The 22,521-nt window shown below is 50.2% G+C and overlaps 6 protein-coding genes across 6 annotated transcripts; 4 read left to right on the plus strand and 2 right to left on the minus strand.

The window, feature by feature from the left end:
• Positions 1-1,022: 1,022 nt before the first annotated feature.
• On the plus strand, positions 1,023-4,755 carry TrAFT101_003136 (uncharacterized protein). Its single transcript, XM_024909542.2, has 2 exons — positions 1,023-2,229; positions 2,289-4,755. The coding sequence occupies exons 1-2, from the start codon at positions 1,849-1,851 to the stop codon at positions 4,437-4,439; spliced, it is 2,532 nt and encodes an 843-aa protein (XP_024764263.1). The 5' UTR covers positions 1,023-1,848; the 3' UTR covers positions 4,440-4,755.
• Positions 4,756-5,325: 570 nt separating this feature from the next.
• On the minus strand, positions 5,326-6,688 carry TrAFT101_003137 (uncharacterized protein). Its single transcript, XM_024907664.2, has one exon. The coding sequence runs from the start codon at positions 6,602-6,604 to the stop codon at positions 5,453-5,455; it is 1,152 nt and encodes a 383-aa protein (XP_024764264.1). The 5' UTR covers positions 6,605-6,688; the 3' UTR covers positions 5,326-5,452.
• A 255-nt stretch (positions 6,689-6,943) lies between these two features.
• Positions 6,944-8,848, plus strand: TrAFT101_003138 (uncharacterized protein; the record flags this gene model as incomplete). The annotated part of the gene is made up of 3 exons (XM_066126790.1): positions 6,944-7,037; positions 7,160-8,101; positions 8,199-8,848. 3 exons carry the CDS (start codon positions 6,944-6,946, stop codon positions 8,846-8,848), a joined length of 1,686 nt encoding a protein of 561 aa, XP_065982897.1.
• Positions 8,849-10,237: 1,389 nt separating this feature from the next.
• TrAFT101_003139 (uncharacterized protein) lies at positions 10,238-10,984 on the plus strand (the record flags this gene model as incomplete). The annotated part of the gene is made up of 1 exon (XM_024907665.2): positions 10,238-10,984. The coding sequence occupies one exon, from the start codon at positions 10,238-10,240 to the stop codon at positions 10,982-10,984; it is 747 nt and encodes a 248-aa protein (XP_024764266.1).
• A 2,016-nt stretch (positions 10,985-13,000) lies between these two features.
• TrAFT101_003140 (uncharacterized protein) lies at positions 13,001-21,211 on the minus strand. The gene is made up of 5 exons (XM_066126791.1): positions 20,859-21,211; positions 20,726-20,793; positions 18,442-20,663; positions 13,834-18,336; positions 13,001-13,768 (listed from the first exon to the last, which is right to left on the minus strand). The coding sequence occupies exons 1-5, from the start codon at positions 20,921-20,923 to the stop codon at positions 13,331-13,333; spliced, it is 7,296 nt and encodes a 2,431-aa protein (XP_065982898.1). The 5' UTR covers positions 20,924-21,211; the 3' UTR covers positions 13,001-13,330.
• Positions 21,212-21,594: 383 nt separating this feature from the next.
• TrAFT101_003141 (uncharacterized protein) lies at positions 21,595-22,392 on the plus strand (the record flags this gene model as incomplete). The annotated part of the gene is made up of 1 exon (XM_024907666.2): positions 21,595-22,392. The coding sequence occupies one exon, from the start codon at positions 21,595-21,597 to the stop codon at positions 22,390-22,392; it is 798 nt and encodes a 265-aa protein (XP_024764268.1).
• Between the last annotated feature and the right edge of the window lie 129 nt (positions 22,393-22,521).

The raw sequence follows: 22,521 nt of genomic DNA on the forward strand, positions 1-22,521 counted from the left end.
AGTAGTAGGTACTGTACATGGCTTTGCTGCGGTCTTTTAACACTAAGGCACGTACGCGTACGAGTGGACTGAATCCGGCTGTCCCGAAAGTAGCTTTTCGCAGCGCGGTACCTCTGGGGCTGCTGACTGGATTATTCTATAAAGACCTGGATTGCATCTTGGGAGAGCCAGTGCAGTACTATGTATTTATAATATTTGACTGTCGGTGAGGAATGGCTGATGATAGGCAGGGCTAGAAAATCAAGTGCACAGTTTTTTTGTTTGTGAAATGGTAAGGCTGAAAGAACCTTGTTGGCACATGTGTAGCTGCATGTTTCAGGTACCGTCGGCTCAACCGTATTCAGCGCAAGCCAGTTGGCATACAGCGTGTGAAGGCTGTTTGTTGGTGGCGTGCTGGGCTTCCTTTGCTGAGACTGAGGCACCAAAAGAATGCCACAGCAGCCATGGCGGGGAGCGAGAAGAGATGGGGGCATGCTGTAGCCATGAGCACACGCACACAGCTCTCCCCATCACGATGCCTGGTGTTATCGCATGAGCAGCTGCTGCATGCAATAAGAGGCCTCCTATATGCAGGAGAGTATTCTATAATTGGCGCAGTTTACATAATGTTGTTTACATAGTACATACGTCCAAGTATACCTGGTCGTGTGCTGCATGGGCTACAACATAATGGCTCTCACAAGCGCTTCTGCTGCACGAGTAGTCTACGTCAAGAGGTACTTGGTATACTGCGTCGACTGCACGACTGTACGACTGCTATTTCTGCTGATTACATGTCAATGTTGATATTCGACTTCAGTCATTGCCCCCTCAGAATCAAAATGATGTAAGCTTCTAGATACAAGATAGCTCTTTTATATCTAGTGTCGTATTGTCGTATTGGCGGTTGTTGAGCAGCTCCGGACTCCGGGATTTGTACCTCCCCTGGCTGGGGTACTTTGGCGTTTGTTGGCGCAGCCCGGAGCTCTCCATCTTCTGCGTCTTTCAGAAGGTGGGGGAGCAGCAATTCTGCCCAGGCTGACCGCGGCCGATAGAATCACCTCCAAGCAGTGGCTTTGTGCGTTTGTCGTCCCGCTTTCAACAACAACAACAGCCCCAAAGCAGCATCGCATTCGCATCCGCACATCGTTAACCTCGTCTCCCTCTACACCAGTCTCTCCCTCCCCTTTCTCCTCTTCATCCACGCTTCAACGCCCATCCGCAGCTGCTGCTCCTCCAGTGCCCGCCCGCTTTTGCGCATTGCGCTATCGCCAAAGCCAATATCCATCCGGCCCCGCTACTGGCTGGTCGGATCGAGTTACTGCTACGAGCCGCGAGCTGCTCCTCGCCACCGGCATCTTTCGAAAGTTCGCCCCAGCACCGCGCCCGACAAATCTCTGGCTGCAGCGAGGCTCTGGCTGCCTGTCACGGGCGTCAATTCCGAAGAAACCACTATGCAACATCTGCCCTGTGCAGCAGTTTGAAGTAGCTGAAGTCGCTCCTGTTGCTTGTGTGGCGGATCGCAAGGAAGCTGAGGCCTGGTGCTAGCCGCTCAGCTACTCCTCTTCGTGCCACTGTTTGCACTCCCAGCCATCGAGCGCCGTCTTCTCGCGCATGCTTCCTGGGCATCTCTGCACCAGCTGTTGCGAATAGGGTGCATCCAGTCCGGGTAGACGACTTGAGGCTGGACAAGGCTTGGCTTGCAGTCGACTCGACGATAGGTCGTTACCTGACTGTTCCCCGAACGCTGTCCCGCTTCGGAAACCCATTTCCCATCCACAGTACTATCTGAGTCCTTTGCTGCTTTTTCTTTACGCCTTCTTTTTCTATCCTCTTTTTCCTCACATTTTTAGCGCATACTTATTCACAATGGGTAACACCAACACGAAAGAGTCTCGCTCCGATTATCCCGAGGGCCTCTCCGATGGCCGGGAGCGACGCTTTGATATGGGAGACTCCCGCGGCATCTTGGGTGATCCACGCCTTCAGCTCGGAAGGACTGAGCGTAGCTTTCTGAGCATAGGAAATGGCTCTTCGTCTCGAAATAGAGACCGACCAGATGCCCCGTTCGAGCATCGCGAGACAAAGCAAGAACGAGAAGCCCGGAAGCTTGAGCGCGAGCGAGTCCTACGAGCCCAAGAGCGTGAACGGAGTATACGAGAAGAACATGTTGACGGAGGATATCTCGTCACCATGGGGACGTATGTAGGGACTGAGGATTTCAACAAAGCTGTTGTCAGACAGCTGCAGGTGCGTTTGCTGCTACTCAAGGTCGACGTTGTCACTGGCATCTAACTGGGAAGAACTAGGTTGAGCGAAAGCTGGCACCCTTCTGGCGTGGCCTTAATGACTGGTCCTCTAGCTGGGCTGAACACCAGCTCATCGCAGTCGCTCGTGGTCTGCCTCTCCCGGCGGCCGATGCGCCTCCTGATCCTGAATTGTTGCCTCGACCGCCGCCGCCGTCAAGTGACTTCCTCGCAGGGCCCAGCCTTAGCAATCTGACGGTAGAGATGGGACCCAGGACGCTCTCAACTGCCTCAGATGTTAGCGGCTCAGGCACGAATTCTGCGTTACCGTCTCCATCGACGGCCGGGCCCTTGAAGGGCTCCATTAAGCCAAGGGCGAGAGCATTAGCTGCTGCTTTAAGTGTAGGCTCTCGCAATGCATCATCCACTGACTTGGGCCCCAAGGAGATCAATCTTCCCCATGATCCGTTTGTTAACGGCCAGCCGCTCGAGGTTTATCTTTACAAAGATGCAGACGAATGCCCCATTTGTTTCTTGACCTACCCCCCTTACCTCAACCGTACCAGATGCTGTGACCAGCCAATTTGCAGTGAATGCTTTGTCCAAATCAAGCGATCCGATCCTCATCTTCCCGAACATCACCCTGACGGTCAAGCACGGGATCCAAATGAGGGTCTTTCTGCGGAGGACTCCCCAGATATGCTGATATCAGAGCCTTCTGCTTGTCCCTACTGCCAAGTACCCGAGTTTGGCGTTACATACGAACCACCTCCCTTTCGGCGCGGCTTGGCCATTGCACCAACAGCGTCTTCCACCGCCGCCTCAAATACCGCCATGTCTTCTCAAAGCTCCCTTAGCTCTACGTTGGTACCGGGTACTGCGACGACCGGGCGGAGAAGGGCGCATAGTTTGTCCGTCAACGCACCCAACGTCATCACTACTGATCGCATCCGACCGGACTGGGCTACGAAGCTGGCCGCGGCTCGTGCGCATCAGGCACGTCGTGCTGCAGCGGCCACTGCTCTCCACACCGCAGCCTTTTTGATAGGAGGCAATGAGTCTCGGTCAAGAATACGCACGGGCAGGTTTGGCAGGAGAAACACGGGGAGCAGCGGCGGCACAACCACTCCCGGAGGAGGACAAAGCGCGGGCGGAACCGATGCGCCAGAGGGCCAGGATCCTGCTGAAAGAACCCCGAGCCGGAATCCAGATGGCACTCGTCGTTCTAGAATGGAGGAACTTGAGGATATGATGCTTAGGGAAGCCGTTCGATTGTCTCTTGCCACCGAAGAAGAACGAAAACGCAAGGTAGAAAAGGCACTTCAAAAGGAAGCCAAGAAGCGAGAAAAGGAGCGTGAAAAGGCGGAGCGAAAAGCTCTCAAGAAGCAGGGCAAAGATCCTTATGGGGGCGGCCTGAGCGGAGCCAGTGGAAGCAGTCTCTCCTTGGGTCTGGGCCGTAAGCGAGGCAACAGTGCAGCCAGTAATCTCAGACTGGAGGCAGCAATGCAAGCGGCATCGCAATCATCCAGAGGACCAGATGCTCCGGATCACGATAAGAAAGCAGAAAGCGCCGGCGACAAGGGAAAGGGGGTTGATCGTGGCCCGCAGCCTCAATCTGGAGCAACGGAAGCGACTTCATCAACCTCGCTTCCTATTCCTGCCTCAAGCCCTCGGGGAGGGTCGCATCTAAGGCATATGAGCAACGCATCATCAATTGGTTCTTCGTCAGCGGATAGTCCTTCGGGAAGTTACCCTGGGCAGGGACTCGCCGGTGCGGATGCCAATGCTACTAAGAGACAAAGCATGGGCAATCGCAGCGACAGTGGTGACGGTGAGACGGAGAGCGAGCCCATGCTAAATTTCCGGAGCTTGGCTGAAATTGTTGGCGTCAACATTGATGATGGCTCTGTCATTAACCAGACAGAGACGGCTGAGGGCATGACCAGTTCACTTCCCCAGGTTGAAGAAGAAAAGGAGGAGACTGGCGCTGAGCATATAGAGCGAAGCCTTAGGGTTGAAACTTCCGACATGAGCAAGGAGTCTACTTCTAATGCTAGCGAGGCAGCGAACAGCTCACGAAACATACCCCCGTTCCTCGACACGCCAGAGTTGACAATTACTCCCGACACTCCCACAGTCGAAGATGGTGCTGAAGATAAGCAGCTTGGGCAATCTAGTGTGCTTGAACATGAGACTACTCAGACCACGCATTAAGGAGTGAAGGGGACTTGAACGGTATAATAATACTGTGGAGCAGTTGGAGTATGGGGGCAGGGGGGGTTCCATTCGTTTGATCAATTTTGATATGGAGTTGATGGTAGCTTTATGAGCCAGGACGGCAGCGTTGAATGGACTTGCCGGTTGGACTTTTGACGTGTAGTATAGGTATATAGTGTGTATGGTGTATGCATTTAGCGATTGTGGGACGATGTGCTATGAATTAGATTAGCATCACAAGATGAATACTGAACAGCGGTCTTTTTTTCTTTTTCTTAGCTTGAGAAAAGAATGAAAATTTCGTAGTTGTTTCGTGTCAGTGTCATCGGAGCGCCAGTTATGAACGCGTTTCTCTTAAAGAGTCAAGTAGCTATACAATCTAGCCCGTCCTGGCGCGCGAGATTATTTCCAATTTTGGAAAGGATTATGGAATACGAGTCTTGAACAGAGCGTGAGGCGTCGTAATGTTCTCTGGAAGTATTATTTGCAAGGGTGGCTTGTATTCTGTATGACCGACTTTTGAAAGAAATATATATAGCGAGGTGAAGATACGAAGCAGCAAAGAAAGTTTGGCACAGCAGCATTCAACAGCACACAACTTCTCTCACTTTAATAGCACACAGCTTTTCACTTTGCAGATTTGATACCGGGGCATCATCCTATTTACTAGAACCACTTTAAAATATTCAGAGTTGACTTTAGCTATGGCTTCAAAATATGTGATCGTTGACATTGTGGGAAGCATACCTCTGCTAGGGAAATGGAGAGAATGGCTTGGTTGGCTGAATGCGATGATAAGCCTGCAGTGGTGGAATTCAGTTGCTGGAGGCAGACAAGAAAAGGAGGCGCAAAAAGAGTGAATGTGGGGGACGGGAAGTGGCTTGGGGTGGTAAATATGTTCATTGCTGGTTGATATGCTACTGTGAAAAAAAAATAAGTCTACTATCTAAGTTTTTATACGCTGTCCTACATCTTATACCTAACAGAGATTGCGCTACCTATTTGATATCTTATGCCTTCTTAATCTCCTTTTGGAACTTTCCTGTCCAATCTGTAAACTCATCTCTTGAGCCATCCCAGCTCTCGCTCAGCAGCTCGCTGATGGCAAACGCATCGAGGAAGCACTGGTCCATGGCGTCGTCAATCTCCTTAGGCTGCAGCTCGTAAAAGGAACAGGCAAGGTCTCCGAAGCTATCGGGGAGTTTCTGCAGCAGGGGGGCAAGTTCGTTTAATCGCTGTGTTGTCGTGCTGCTGCTGGTGTCGCTCTGTGGGAAAGAAGGGAGTTTCTTCATGCGGCGCTTGGTGATGGCTGTGTACAGGAGGATGACGAGGCGGAGACGGCGGAGGGATGATTCGAGGCGAGGACGGATACCGTCTGGGTCGGAGGCGGGGATGCTGTGGTGCGAGCTCATGAGATCGTCGAGCATATTTTGGGCTGAGATGTGGGTTGATTCGACTTGATCTGCAAGATCATCCACCTCGTCGGCAGCATCGTCGTCGTCTTCTTCATCTTCTTCGTCGGTCTCTTCGTCTCCCCATTCCTTGATCTCTTCCATGATATCACTGAGAGTATCCTTCCACTCGGTCATCTTCTCCACGAAGAATCCGCTAACGCTGCCATTGGCAAGACTAACAAGACTGTCGCAGGCAGACCAGAGAACGCCAGTCGATGCGATGCTGCCCTTTCCCCCAGCGCCGAACCCTTCCTTCTCCTTTGACAAGACTTTACCATCCTTGGGTATTCTTACTAGGAGTTCGGCCAGCCCTGACAACACGTTTTGGCATCTTGACGCCATCTCACGCCGAAAGGCCAGAGTGTAGATATTTGGATCGCATGCTTGGACGGATGCCGCAAGACCAGGTATAGGGCCCTTGACTAGCTCACGGATGACAGACGAGACTGCTGTGGGGGTGAAGGGCTCGTTTATTATGAGCAGAGAGACTTTGGTGGCATGGGCCCTGATCAGGGTCGCTGAGTCGCGGGCGAGGGCGAGAGCATCGAGTGGCGTTGTTGAGGCTGAAGAGGTAGCTGGTGTTGAGGCATGGTCTGGATTGTTTCGAATTTCGCCGAGGACCTCTCGGAGCTGCTTCAAGAGAGTTCCTGCCGTTTCAATGAGGGTTTCGAGGCTCTGAAGAGCCGTGGCATCGGGTGCAGGGGCCATCGTTGCTAGAGAATAAAAGAGCGTGGTGGTTTTGTATACTAATTAGAAGCTGTAATAACAAAATGAGGCTGAATGACTTGTATATTTTTTTTTCCTTTCCGGTTGGAGGGCTTAGAGGGGTACTTTTTTCCTGGTACCCCGCGATGTGGGGAGCGACCACCTTATCTTAGTGTGCCGGAGCTTTGCCGGATTATAGCTAGGCCAAAGCCCGCCGAACCAGTGGAGTGGAGAGAGCTGCCACTTTGTCTACTTGGAGTTGGCGACAGCTTGAGCTTGGGCTTCTCTTCCAAGTCATCTTCGTCTCGACATTGCCCCAATTCCCCCCGCCATTTGCCCGCGATGCAGCACCCAAAGTCGTTGGCTCTCTTGGGTGCCGTGTGCTCCTTCACGGTGGCTGCTGCTGGCAGCGTGCCACGTGGAGTTGGACCCGAGTGTAAGTTTGAGCCAGCCCTCGTGTTATCCGTGCTATGTTGCAACTATTAGCTAGCTGGCCCATTGTTGTCACTGGCCCAATTGGAGTCCGATTGCTAATATGTAAACGCCAATGGCATCTAGTCGTCTCCTATTACCAGGATAAGGATGTATTTACTTGCATCTCCAACCCGTCCATCAAAATCAGCCTAGATCGTGTCAACGACCACTCCTGCGACTGTCCAGATGGCTCAGACGAACCCGGCACCGCAGCCTGTGCCTTCATCGACCCTCTTTCCCCTGAACAGCCCCTGATTGGCAGCCCGTCTGGGACTACAAATGCCACTCAGTCCTTGCCTGGATTCTGGTGTGCCAACAAGGGTCACATTGGAGCCTACATTCCATTCTCCTACGTCAATGACGGCATCTGCGATTACGATGTCTGCTGCGATGGATCAGAAGAGTATGGACATGTCAATGGCGTCAAGTGCAACGACCGCTGTGCGGAGATTGGCAAAGAATACCGAAAGCTCGCTGAAGCTAGAAGGAAAAGCGTTGAAAAGGCCAGCGTGATAAAGCAGCAAATGCTTAAGGAGGCAAAGCAGCTCCGTCAGGAGGTCGAGCGTCGCGTTACAATACTAGAGCAGGATAAAAAGAACATTGAAGCTAGAAAGGCAGATCTGGAACAGAAATATGCCGAAGCTCTGAAGGAAGACAGCAACAGGGTTGTTAAGAGCGAAGGCGCTGGCGGCAAGCTTGGTGTCTTGGTTGGCCTTGCTAAAGATAGGGTTGAGGAGCTGCGAGAAGCTCTCAGACTGGTTACAGAAGATCGCGAAGCCCTGCGTGCCAAGAAGAACGAGCTCGAGGCCATTCTCAAGCAGTTCAAGGAAGACTACAACCCCAACTTCAACGACGAAGGAGTCAAGGCCGCCGTTAGATCATGGGAAGACTACGCGGCCCGTGAAGCTTCGTCTGACCAGTCCGAGTTCCATGAGTCTGACATCAACGAGATTCTTCAAGAGGATGACGAGACCAATGGAGTAAACTGGAAAGCATTCGATGAGTTTGGCGAGGACACAGACGTCCGTAAGTACTTTCAGCTTATCCCTGTTGCTGTTTTCTATCTTTATAAAAGTTTTATTGCTCTGCGTTTTGCTAACTCTGAGAGCCGCTTCGGTCAAAGTATACAACTTCAATGCTTACCTGCCTCCATTTATTCGCAATGTGGTTCAAGAAAAACTCCGGTCTATTCGCAAATGGCTCGTCGAAAATGGCCTGATTGCTGCTGCTCCCAGCACTGGGTCAGAATCAAACGAAGTCAGGATTGCCCGAGAGTACGCCGAAGCAGCTGACGTGGATCTCAGAAACAAGATCAGGGATCTCGAGGCAGACCAGTCAGATCTTCAGAAGGACTATGGCCCATCTGACATTTTCCGCGCTATCAAGGGCAAGTGTGCTGAGATTGATTCCGGCGAATACACTTATGAAATCTGTTGGCTCGACAAGACAATGCAGAAATCCAAGAAGGGCCACGGATCCACCAACATGGGCAACTTTGATAGGATCGATATTGAAATGGCAGATGATGACGAGAGGGTGGATGGTAAGAGTCTTGGCAGTGGTCCTAGGATGGTAATGCGGTACAACAACGGCCAGACATGCTGGAACGGCCCTCAGAGACGAACCGACGTCTGGCTCGGATGCGCGGAGAAGGAAGAAGTCTGGAGAGTGACCGAGGCCGAGAAGTGCGTCTACAAGATGGAGGTAGGAACACCAGCCGCCTGTGAGTATGAAGAGGATGTGAAAAACTCTCACAACAAGGATGAACTATAAACGGGCAGTAGAGCGATAACGGCCGAGGTGCCATGTGATGGAGACAGATAATGCAGTTACGGCAGGTGGCGACTATTGCGGAAAATACGACATTAGAGGGGCGCGGATAAAGTCGAATGATAATTGGATTGACTATGATGCTGACGACGACGATGATGATAATGATGATTCTTGCCTTGATAGCTAAAAGAACTGGGGTTGAAGCTTTTTCTATATTCAGTATTTGCTAACAGATGTGTGAAAGTGGGAACGTGTGGTTCGCAGATAACGGCACTCATGTTCCCACAACCAACTTTTCGCGGCTGAAAACCCGATAACTAAATGCATACGGGCCAACACGCACCACGACAGCCCACTGTCTAGTTCCAACACGGAAATACATCTAAAATTGGATCCTATACAGATCGCATCTCCGATGCTACAGTACTACCAACGAATATAATAGCCGTAAGACAAACTGGCTCAGTCTCTGCCGAGTGGCGCCAGATGCTACTCCATTCTATCGCCAAAATCTCCCGATCACACACCAAGACAAGGGCAAGGACAAGGGCAAGGATGAGGCGGGATTCACAATGGGGTGGGGACGTGCGGAATTGTCTTTGAACAGCAGTCTGTCAAACAGCACCAGTGACGCCCAGGCACATGGAGACTGGCCCATGGCTGGGCTCGCGGCGCGAAGCTGAAGCTAGGAGTCGAAGAGCTCGGGCGGGGCCAACGTCTCGGCGTCGAGCGAGTCTAGTAACAGCCCGCGCTATTTGGAGAATTAGTGCATGGGAGCTTGTCTGAAAGTCCCCAAGTTTCCCAGGGCTGAGACTTCACCGCATTGAGCTTGACGCACCAATTCCGCAGTGCCGCGCAGAATCCAGCCTGATTGGGCCACATGTCGGATTTGGAGCCTGTCGCACGGGCGACTAGAACCTATCGGCTCTCTACGACGCGCGACTTCGGTGATTAATGGGTAAAATAAAGGGCATGGCCATGCCGAAGGACGAATGATGGCGAATGGCGAAACGGGCTTCGCTGACACCATCAGACCTTTTGTCCATTTGCTTGCTACGAACATTGAAGAGCCGGGACAGAATTGGTGGATCACGAAAGATATTAGTGCCCTAGATCCAGGATACCCACCCTTAATATCAAGGTGACAAATGATGATGCTAACAATGAAGAGAGGGGAGGCCAAGGAGCTTATGGGCAGTTTATAGTCTTGGTTTCTGCACTAATCGCACGTTCTATATATATATATATATATATATATACGAGATATATGCCAGTTTGTATATGTGGTTGATAAGACTGTAGTCTGTTGGTTTCCAAACTTTCTTTCGACATAAAGCCATATCCCCCCTTTCTTCGACCCTGCATCTTGATTCTCTGCATTACAACTCCATGGAATTTCAGCCCTCTTATATGGCAGCAATGAGTGAGTCTGATACAGCACGTTTGAAGCCGCAAGTGGAGCAGAATGCCGGCTCGGCCACTTACACGCCCTTCTTGCTACGACTTTACGATTTCTGGGTTCTTGGGGTATCAAATCACTTTGCTTGGCAATGCTCAACAACAAAAGTCCAACTTCCCCTCTTCAAAGCTACAATAGGAAAAAGGCATCTCGATGTTGGCGTCGGGACGGGATATTATCCAGCCAAATCCGTCGAAACCGAAACGCCATGCAAAGAGATCACACTCGTCGACCTAAATCCGAACACGCTAAATCAAGCTGCCGCTCGTATCAACGAAGCACAGAAAAACATAAAAGTAAACACCGTCGTTGCCAACATCTACGAGCCGTTGCCTCTGCCCACTGGCGAAAAGTTCGACTCTATCAGCACCTTTTACCTCCTCCACTGCCTCGCCGGCCCCCCTGAAAGCAAGACACAAGTATTCGACGTCTTAAAAAAATACGTTGCCGACGATGGCGTCTTCGTGGGCACCACCATCCTCGGCAAGGAGAGGCCGATGAACTTCTTCGCCGGGCGACTAATGAAACTCTACAACGAAAAGGGCATCTTTGACAACTGGCAAGACAGCAAGGCCGTGTTCGAGGAAGGCCTACGGCGGAACTTTGACGAGGTCGATATCCAGATCATTGGAAGGAGTATGGTCTGGACGGCCAGGAGGCCCAAGAAGGAAGCATGATGCGCCGGGCGAGCCCGGCATCACATGATGCTTCAGGGGGTGGGGGGTGATTGGATGACGAAGATATAAGAGGGTAGAAAGTGCGAAGCGGCGTCGGCACCTTTTTTTTTTCCACATTTGATTTGTGGACAAACATACGTAGTCTTCCGCACGGTGATACATGAAAGGTTTCTATTACTTTTTTTTTTTTTTCTTTGTTATTCTGTTGCCGTTCATAATGTTTTGTTTGCATCCAGATTATACCAGCATAGAAGAATAGCATGTAGCCTCTCTCTCTCTCTCTCTGACTTTTTTTTTAGTGTCGACATGAAGATAAACCCCCTTTTCTTATTTACTTATATACTTCTCTTTATGCTCAACATTCTACACCGTTCACACTCCCTACTCCTTTAGCCGCATTAAAGCTGAAATGTGCAGGGGCGGGGTCCCCATGCAGGATGACTCTCAGCTGCCAGAACGTCCCAGTTTCTTATGCTCATCAATCAAGGGCGTACAGAGTAAGATGGTGGTGACATTTATTGCTCCAGTTTTACTGCCAGTTTGGACTACTTGTTGTTATACAAGAAAAAAGTATCCCCAACCAACGCTTGTGATGAGATTTCTTCCTTCGCAAGGGTCCGTGAGTGGACTAACGGAGATACGCACTGCAAACGAGTTTTTTTTTTTTTTTTTTTTTTTTTTTTAACAATCTCAGACGGGGCTATTACCAGTCTTATCTTTCCTATTAGGATACAATTATAATTTACTCTTTACTCTATTTGTATGATTTGGGATGTGCTTGATGCACTCTAGCCTCTAGCATACGAAAGTTTCATCATGAGTGTAATATGGGCGGCCAATTGCATTTTGCTTAGACGGTTAAACTTACACCTATTGATGCTTCTCTTACTATTTCGTATTTAGACAAACAATCATTTCGGATGGCGAAAATGCTTCCAATGTTGGTGATAAGTTAAACCACCCAAATCATCTGACCCACCAAGGCGCACACCTGCAGCGACATACTCAATTCCGATCGTTATGTTGCCCCACGATGAGCCTGTGTACGCAAATCTATTCACTAGAACAATAAGATAAACCACTATGGATGCTGAGAAGCCTTAGCTGCAAGATACATCGGCTTCCTGATTTACATGTTGGTGGCAGACGCCAGGCATAGACAGGGGGCAGTTCATAAACAAGTTCACTGTAACTAAGCTAACTCTACTTGTAGCAGCCTTGCTTCACATGTTTCACTTTCTTTCTAAAGATAGACCTAAAGATAGACCTACTCTCATTAACTGTCCTTTTCCCCAACACGTCTTCATCTCACTGTTGAGTGGCGCCACGAAACCTAGGATATTACACTTCCCCTTATACCGCGATGAATAAAGCTCTGTCTTTAAAGAAAGCCCCAGTATCCGGCGAAGCAGAAAACGGGTACCAGCGCTATTCGTAATGAGCTTTACCATAAAAGATTCTAGTTTAGTAAGACGTCTTTTTTATTATTATTATTATTATTTTCCCCTCTCTTCCTCTCTCAGTCGTAAGAAAAATAAGGTTATGCGGCCAACCTAGTAAAAAGGGGACGACAAAATCCTTACTTGAAGCATACATCAGATTATGGTGAGACGCCTGTCAAAGTTAATTTTGGAATAAGCCAATCGACGGACTTCTCATAGAGGCTTCGTATACTAAACAAGTTGCTCATATGGCGCAAACAGGAAGACCTATAAAAACCTCGGAGGATGTGTAAGGTACAGTGCATATTGTTGCTGACCATGGAAGTAAAAGTAACCGATCTCGTTTATATCATTTTCAATCATGTCCACCAAATAAAATAACATAACATAAAAATAATCAGGGATGCCAATTGAAATTCGCCACCACAAATAATCACTAGAGCTGTTATAGAATGAGCGGTAAGCTGCACAACACGAGTAGCAAATAGTAAGACTTGGCAAAAGACCGCAAGAGCAAAAATAATCATACGTTAAACTCGAAGTGTCCCCCACTAAGTAATACTACAATGTCATGTGTTATTGAATCGAAAAAAAGAAATAATATTTGCTCGCTCATCAAGATAATTACAATTATACCACTCAGGCCGGCACGCAAACAAACTGCCATAGCCAAAAACCCTGCCCTCCCTTCCAAACTCCCAAGGCCACGCCAGGAGAAGAGAGAGCGATGCATACATATACGTACACGTTTGCCGTAATCCCCCGCTGCCCAAAAATATCCGGATTCGAGTTCGTCCCTAAAAGATATGATGCTAAAGTGCTGCTAATAATTCTGTAGAATGCGCTCTCTCGCTATGCCTTGCCAGGTTCCCTTTTCCGCTTACCATGCCCCATCTCACCAAGCTTACCAGAAACTACACCATCCAATGTAGTGCTGACACAAATTCTCCAGCTTCGTAGCTTCAATAATGAGCTTATTCACTTGATTAATGACATCCAGCTCTTCGTTAGGCTTGAAATCCCGCCCCGTAAGCTTCTGAGAAACCCGATCGAGGACCTCAATTGCTCTGGCGTTCTGGCTCTCTCTCTCTTCGGTGCCATTGGCCTGGATACCATCTGGAAACGCTGAGCTATTGGTACGGGCCCTGTGCCTGGTGGGAGGTGCCGATGACTCAACATTTGCCATCAGCTCAGATGGAGCTACATCAGCGTCCAAAATAGATTGTCGCCGTGCTCGCATGGCATGAGGGCCTGCCAGCGCTGCTTCACGTTCAGACCGGAAAGGTCCGGCGGGGGAAGCGGCATTCGTCAGTCTCCAAGTAAGTAGCGGATCATGAATAAACTATCACGTAGAAAATTAGCTCTAAAGCTCTTGGTTAAGAGATCCTTTTTGTGTTTACAACTTACCGCTTCCAATACAGCCATTACGCTCTCCTTGTTATCTCGCAATACCCTCATTACATGCTCGCATGTAATTCTGAAGCTTCCTTCGATGTTGCTAACCTCCATGGCATATGTCAACATGCGGGTAAGTCGGAAAGGCACTCTCTCGGGGTATTTTTCACGCTTGGTGGCAACTTCAAAGCAGTCACCGAAATCGATATGAATAATCTTGCCCGTAACGCGATCCAACATAAGATTGGACGGGTGGCGATCTCCCAGACCCAAGATATAGCCTACCATAGACATCACGCCCAAGGATCGAGTATAATTCGTCCGCCGTTCTAACCAAGCTTCGGACGATTTAGATTTCAGCCAAAGGACACGGTAAAGGTCTTGGCCTGTTGTGTTATCAAGTGCATATCCAAACACTTCGACCTTTTGCATGAGTGTCAGGTTATCATAATCGGGCGCCATCTGAAGCATTATGCGGTGCTCTATGTTGAGAAGAATTTTGCGACTTTCACGATATTCCCTAATAAGAACATGCAATGTGTCACTATTCGGAACCCAGCCAAGCAGGCCAGAGTTCTGAGAAAGTGGGATGGCGGGGTATCGTTGAATATTAAGGTGTCGTTTATAACATTCGGAATCGTTGGCCAACAGGGTGTTGCACAAGCCAAATAGCTGCATCACACGCTCGTCTTGGCGAATATCTTCATGACCCTTGAGCAGGAAAGCGTATGAAATACCATCGCTGCCATTAACGTTGAGTTTTCTCGGCCTTTGCTTAGAGTTGATGACTGTGAAGGTGGAGTCAAAAGACATGATCCTAACGATGGGCTGTCCGCTCTTGTACGTTCCTGGAACGGCAAGATCAAGATTCTTGGCGTTCAGGAGCTTAGGCGAGCAGTATGTGAGTTCCAAACTTGTGACTTGTGGCAACTGCCTAGTTATACGGCGGAATACCTGGTAGTAAAGATCCCACGCTTGGTTGAGATCGTTTACGTCCCTGCTTGTCTCATATTGATGGCACCAGTCTTGAGCCTCCTTCAGATCTCGTCCGAAAGCCTGTGCAAATGATATCTCCCTCAAAGTCTCTGGTCCTCGCTCCAGTTGTTCGTGAAGCGGCTCCAATGCCGCAAACATGCCCTCGATGTTATGGTCGCCAAAGTATAACCGCGACGCCTCTTCCAGGCCTTCGTGCCAGAGCTCGTGCCAAAGTACAGCCACTCGGATCAGCTCATGACTGACTGTATCTGCTTGGGCAACTAGATTGGCGCTGTGCTGGCGCATGCTATCCATGATTTGCGCCGCGGACCTGGAGCGACGGCTATTCTGCCAAGACTTCATAGCAACTGTGAGTGGGTAGACCAGCGCCTGGGGATGCGCTCGGCCAACGTCGGCAAGGAGATTATGTACAGACTGCTGGACACGCTTGTTTGGCTGATTGATTCTAGCAATAAGTTGAGGGATTACCTCCAGCCAAGTGTCAATGCTGACATTAGCGAAGCCCTCGGTTACAGCCGTGTTTACATCTGAATTGCCTCCGTGCGTGAACCACAGCGTTAATAGACGCAGCGTGTCTTGAAGCGAGCTGCCTGCAGATAGCGCGATAGATTTGAAGAAACCCTGTATAGCTGGAACAACATGTTCAATGATCATCGTCTGATCTGCTCTTGACATCTGCCCTTCATTTCTGGCGGTCAAGGTCTGTACAATCTCAAAATTGGCGAGTGCCCACGCGTGCCAAGCCTTATACCAACGAGGATTATACTTGGTAGCTTGCGAATAAGAGGCCAAAATGTCCTGGATCTTGGTATTCTGCCAGTCATCTTTGTTGAGGGCAATCTGCCACTCTCCTTGTCGCAAGTAGCATTTCGCCAGCAGCACTGTCTGGTCGACCAAGGCGCGTTGCGTTTGCGGGCTCATCACGGACGGGTCAATCTGGTTCTGGAAGCCATATTCGAGAGACAGATTCACGTCACTTCCAGTTTGCGCGGTAAGATGAGCCTTTGCAAGGTCTAGGCGATGGGCCGAGTCATTGGTAAATCGCTGTAAGCAGTACAGAGTCCTCTCGGCAATGCCTGACGCCTTCATGGATGGCTGCTGGCCAAGTTCCCACTGGTACTTGAGCATGCCGTATATGACCTGAGCAGCTGGAGGGGTGCGTGGTGTTTGCCCTTGTTGCTGCTTCTCGATGACCTTGTCGTCATTCCAATATGGGATCAAGGCTTCAAGCGGCGCATCCGAGCCAATCAGTTGCTTTAGTGACTTCTCAGCCAGTCCCATGCGTCCCGATTTGCGACAGAGGTTGGCAAACTTGATCCACATGCGAATGTTTTCTGAAGGAGCAATCACCAAGGCACGCAGTCGCAGCATACGCTGCCAAACCTCGACATTGCGCTGGCATCCTTCCAGTCTCGTCTCCCAGGTCTTGCGCATGGTGGCTTGTTTCTTCTCGTCACACTGCTTGTACACAATCAACTCTTCCAGCTCGGCAAGCATCTGGACTCTGACGACGACCTGATATGCCCGATTATATGATTCGCTGACAAGAGCACTGAGTTCGGTATCCAAGCCCTCTCGAGCTTGCTCAATACAGGCAATGGCCTCTCTGAACTGGTTGCGATGAAGAGCCAAGATGGCGCCAAAGAATGAACGGTCTGGTGAGTATCTCTTGAGAGACGAAAGGTAGTTATCCATTGAATCCCATTTACCAAGACCCCACGCAGCAGCCGTGGCAAGAGGTGCAATCATTCTTTGGACTTCAGGAGCAGAGTTGGCCCATGTGCTGCCAGTTAAGCTGGCGAGCGCATCCCACTCGCCCAGAGCGTGGAGACAGCGCATTTTGCCCATGACAATATCGATGGGGATTGGTTGATCAGCTGGTACCTCCTTCTCACGCTTGTTATAAGAGGACAACGCTTCTTCCCATCGCTCCAGTTTCTCAAACCATGTCTCGCGGAGCTGTATTCCTTCCTTGTACAACTGAGCTTTCCGCAAGATACCAATAGCTGCATCAGACTGTTGTAGCTGGTTGTTGATTACAATAAGAGCTTCCACAGCACCACTGCTTTGATCTTGTAGAAATTCCAATTCTTTGTAATGCAGTGCCTTGGCATAGGCGTGACACCGGGCCGCTTCTCTACCGAGAACCCGGATATCGATGGGGAGCGCCTTGTCATCGTGCTCCATAAACTCAGCCAAATTGAGCAAAAGACCGAGCAGATCGGGGGGTACATTCTCCGATTTGATAGCGCTCTCAATGTTCTGAATCAGTTCGTCTTGAAACTGTTCATACAACTCGCTCCAACAAGAAACGAAGGCCGAATTGAAGAGCTCTCGTGCCAATGGCAAGTAGACGCTTGCAAGACTGGCACACGCTCGTAAGGCATGGTTTGGCGATTCAGTGAGTAGCGTAGTGCTGAATCTTCGTAGCCATTCCTGCCAGTCTTCTTTCGTTGATTTTCCCTTCGTATCCCAAGCAGCCTTCAGGTGAATAGCGTTCATCTCCAGCTTCTTATTATTTAGATCCGCAAAAGGAGTTTCATCTCCAATATCCAAAAGCTGTGCGTCTGATGTCAAGTCTTGCGGTAGAACTTCCCCTTTCTGTAGCTTGCTAACTAGAAGATCGTAGTTTTGGTGTTGGATCTGGTGTTGATTGATGACCTTATTCACGGTTCCCATAAAGTGTATATAGTCCCTTCCAAGCTGTTGCACTAAAGCACAGAGGGTATCCAGTGCAGCAAGTCGGAGCTGTGGTTCCCCAGTATCAAGCACTCTGGTTAGGGGGTGAATAATCTTGGCCGCAAAGTCGTTCAAATTCACTTGACGGGAAATCTTGCCAATGGTGTCAATCGCCTGCTTCCTGAGAAAGGTTGGGTGCCCCTGTTTCTCAAAAGTCCTAACGATAACGGGGATGATGAGATGCATGTACTCTTCAGCACTGGCTCCAAAAACCAAAAAAGCATGAAGTACTTTCTCAGAAGGTGTTCGCTTTGGAGATGCGTCCTTATCAAGCACGCCAAGCATCAGAGGGAGAAGAGATGCCAAGTAGATTTTAAATTCGCCCTCGAGAGATCGTGATATGGCCTCGACCAAATACAGAATCGTGGTTTGCAATGAAGAGGACTTGTTCCAATATTCTTGAAGTATTTCCACGATTTCAGGAAGATAGTTTCTGATGTGTTGCCGCACGATGCTCACCAACGTCGCCAGCTGGTTAAAGTACGACTCCAGACGCGTAGGGGGGGATGATCGAATTACAAGCAGGAACGCAGGAACGATTCTATCCAGGAATGAAACACATTCTAATCCCAAAGTCCTGAAGATATTCATAATGGCTTCAATAACGGCGGCATGATGCTGTGCCAGGGAGTGGTCCTTGAGAATCTGCAAAAGGGCATTGATGACGACCGTGGGGAAGTACTCCTTGTTGGACGGTGTTAATCCAGTCATCATTAATGATATGTCTGTCAACTGGTTTGACTCAGAACGTCGCTGCATTTCAGGTGTTTTCTCCTCAACCTGCTGCATTTAGCCATTAGTAAATTCAGTGTCCATTTCATTCCTGATACATGTTGTTTGAAAAGCAGTGCGACAACCGGGAAGAAAGGGGGTCAAGCAGCTCACCTGGTGCTTATAAGGATCTAATGCACCCAATATACCCATTAATTTGATCGTCTCCTGCCGCAAGGGCCCTCTCTGGTCTTCTGTCCTGATAATGGCTTGCAAGATTTCTAATAGCTGGGGATACTCTAGGTAAGGTGTAATGACATATCCAGAATTGCTGGCCAGCTGGCCAAGAGAGTGGAGAGCCGCCTCTCGCTTGATATTTGAGCTCTGGTCTTGCAGGGCATCGATGATCAGGGGCATCAGGCGATCTTTGTATGGTAGCATGTCTTCTCCGCCAACGGTGGCCAGCTCTCCGATGGCTTTCAGAATGGTAGCAGCGACCGTGGGGCTGGGATCGCTAGCCTTGGGAAGAAGGACTGAGATCATCGGATCGACGTACGGCTTAATGAGAGACTGTGCGTTTTGGACTAAGAGACTCAGCAACTTGGCACTCTCTTCTTTGTTTCGAGCCACGTCTGAGAATTCGAGCTCAGTGAGCATCTGGATGAGAGTCTTTCGCAGTGATGGAATAACATATGCAGGGTTATATCTAGCAAGGCGGCCGATAATAGAAATAGCCACTTCTCTGATGGAGAACACTTCGTCATTTAGGGCAAAGAATAGGATACGAATGTTTTCTGCTTTGGCCAAGTGACGATCGAAACGTTCGTCAAGAGCAGCCAGCACGGTCCGTCGAATATTTGGCTCTGGATCTGAGATACCGACAGTAAGTAGCTTTTCAATGACATCACCAACTACTTGGAGGGCGTGGTAACTGGTCTGGTTGACAATCGGGTCCCGAACGTAGAGCTGGCAACACGTAAGAGCCGCTGCTTCTCTGATTTCGGGATCTTCATCTTCAACGTATTTGATGGCCACATCTCGAACAAATTCGTTGAGAACATGGCCAGAGAAATCAAAACTCCCGAGAGTGTTGAGGGCAAGCTTAATCTCCGTCTTGCGATTTTCATAGGCCTGTGGATCTTTGGCATCCTTGACAATGGTGGGCACTGAGGTTAAGGTGTTTGGCTGCGGCGCGCCGAGAGGCTTGAAAGGTTCACCGCACAGAACAACGCTCAACATATCGAGCAGCCTTTCCTGAATAATAGGCTTGACAGGTGGGATATAAAAGGCCATGTCAACAAGGGCCTGTGTCAGCTTAGGCGTTAAATCGCAGGCAAAGATGGGGTCAAGCAGAGCCTCCATGTATTTGCTCAGGGTCTGGCCGACAGCCACTGCAAGACGGCTGATGCAGTCAAATACTGGGTCAACAGAGCCCCTCTTGCGAGATTGTACACTGAGGCCTTCTCTCACATAGATGAGAACGCCGTCGAGGTACGGAGCAATGGCACTCTTGACGGAATTCGCAATGTTTCCAATGGCGAGGAAAGCATCGTTACGCTCTTTGTCCTTCTTCAACATGCCAGAGAGATAGACCATAAATTTGTGAAGCCAAGTATGAGCGAACTCAGCTGGGGAGTAGCTTGCCAAATCCGGTATCAGCAGTACGACCGTCTTGCGAGTGGTTGGGTCCCGATGGTCCTTGTGCTTAAAGACGATATCGCAGGCTTCCTGGTAATGGTCTTGCATGTACATTCCTCCTTGCTCAAGAAGCTCCTTCAATACAAGCAGGGATGCGTGGATGGATTCGACGGTGTTGACCTTTAAGCCCTGTCTTGCCTCGTTATAGATCTTGCTCATCCATATCTGCTTCATCTCCTGATCTCGTTCACGAATGATTCGGAAACATGCGCTAACAGTCTCGGCTGAGGTTTCGCGGATGAGCTGCCTTGGGTCACGAAGGCCAACCCAGATCCAGTCAAAGATGGTTGGGATATACTGGTACATGAGGGTGGGGGCATTTCGCGCAAGCTCCCTGAGAACAAGAACAGCGCTATAGCGACGTTCCTCCACCCGATCATTCTGCAGCCATTCGAGAGCCGTATTTACTTCTGAATCGACCAACTCAGAAATCATGGCTCCTCCCGGGCGGCAAAGTTTTCCAAGGGCAATTGCAGCGTGCCGCATAGGCATGGTGTCCTTGCCACGAAGGATGGTTTTCAGGTTCTGAGTAAACCGGGTATATTTTGCCGCCACATCCACTCCCTCAAAATCGACGAGAGAGTCCAGGGCATAAATGCCGCCCAGCCTCTCTGCGGAGTCGCTGCCATGTGTGATGAGTTGGGTGATTTTGTTGTTGACGTTGTTGTAGAATGAGAGAAACTGCTCGGGGCTGAGATCTGCGAAGCTGTTAATTGAGCGGTCCCCCAGATGCGGGACGAGGAACACGGCGTCGCCTCACCTCGATGGCATACTACCACCAGCTCTCGAAGCTGGATTGCCGATCGCTTGCGCACATCGTCGTTGGCTCTGAGGATAGACAAGTCAGCCAACTGCTGCGTCATTCAAGTAATTCCCCCACCATGGCGGCTCACCTTGACCGCAATCCCTTTGTAATGTACTCGAGTCGCTCGAGGGCGAGCTGCTGTGCCTGCGCCATCGTCCCCAAGTCGAGCTAGAGCTTCAATGGAAGCACCACATGTAACCGCACCGAGGTTGAGGATCGTGGAGGCTCGGCTCGACTGCGAGGTCGAAACCGCACCAGGTAAACAGGATGACGCGCGACGGACGCCGAGGATATTGCGTAAGGAAAATTCGGAAATTGTCGTCGCAGAATAGTAAATATGAAGAATGTAACACAAACAAAGGAATGCCTCGCTGGCAACCTACGGTCACGCTGTCATGGCGCCCCCGACAGAGTGCTTTGATGGAGTTATGAGGTTGGGTAGGACAAGAAGGGCATGTTAAGCCTCACGTATGGCTGCGCGTTTGTCGGCACTGTACCTGTGCTGCTTTTCTATGGGGGCAGAGCTACTGGTACAGTGCGTAGGCTTTGGTGCCGGCACTGACAGCGGCACATGAGTCGCGGAAAGCTGCTATCGATAGGCCCCAGCAGTGACCCGCGGGTGAGCTCCCATGCCAGCAGAGCCTGGCACTAAGAGCAGCGCCACATCGTCGATACTTTCCGGCGCTTTCTCCGTTGGGAATTCTCACATGCAACGCCACACTTTCCCATGACTTCTGAATGACACATAATCGCCAAACTCTGTGAATCCTTTCAACAGAAATTCTACAACCGCTACCGCACGACGTCACGAGTCACTAGCAGCCATGGGCAACGATGGCGGATCCATCCCCAAGCGCCGCGAGCTTGTGAAGAACGCAGCGCGCGCACCGACGATTTCGGAACTGAAGGCGACGGCCCTCGAGTCTCTCGCCCACGCATGGGCGCACTGCGCCCTCAGCGACGCGCCCATCGACCTGGAAGCAGTCGTTTCGGACTGGCGAGGCCGACTCTACAACTACGAAGCAATTCTCCAGGGCCTAATGCCTTCGGATGACCCTAACGAAGTGACGCCAGCAGCCCTGGGCATCCGCTCGCTACGCGATGTGGCGAAACTGAAATTCTCCAAGATGGGCGACAAGTGGGCTTGCCCAATATCCATGAAGGAGATGGGACCGACAACAAAATCCGTCTATCTGGTGCCATGCGGCCATGTATTTGCAGAGGTTGCCATCACGGAGATCAAAGAAGAGGCCTGCCCGGAGTGTGGCGAAGCCTTCACCCAAGAGAACGTGATAGCCATTCTCCCAACTGCTGAGAAAGACTTAGACAGGTTACAGAAGCGGATCGAAGATTTACAAGCAAACGGCCTCTCACACACGCTGAAGAAGGGCAAGTCGGAAAAGAAGAAGAAGCGCAAGGCCGGAGAAGCAGAAGAGGAGGCAAACGGGGAAAAGAAGGACGAGACATCCAAGAAGAACGATGCCAGCCGAGCAAAGAAGGAAACAGACTCGAGAATCAAGGGCATCAACAACTCGATGGCGGCGACGTTGACGGCCCGCGTCTTGGCCGAACAAGACGAGAGGAACAAACGCAGGAAGCTGGCCGCCCAGGTGGCTTCATGATCCACACTCTCGTACAAGTAAATGCTCGACCATGATTTGCCGCCGGCTGGATGATGGCGTTGTCTCGTTGTAACCCGTAGAAATTGACGTACTACTCCACAAAGTACTAGTATTACTCAGTAGCTATTA

Source organism: Trichoderma asperellum, chromosome 2 (genome assembly GCF_020647865.1).
Source record: "Trichoderma asperellum chromosome 2, complete sequence".
Lineage (NCBI taxonomy): Eukaryota > Fungi > Ascomycota > Sordariomycetes > Hypocreales > Hypocreaceae > Trichoderma > Trichoderma asperellum.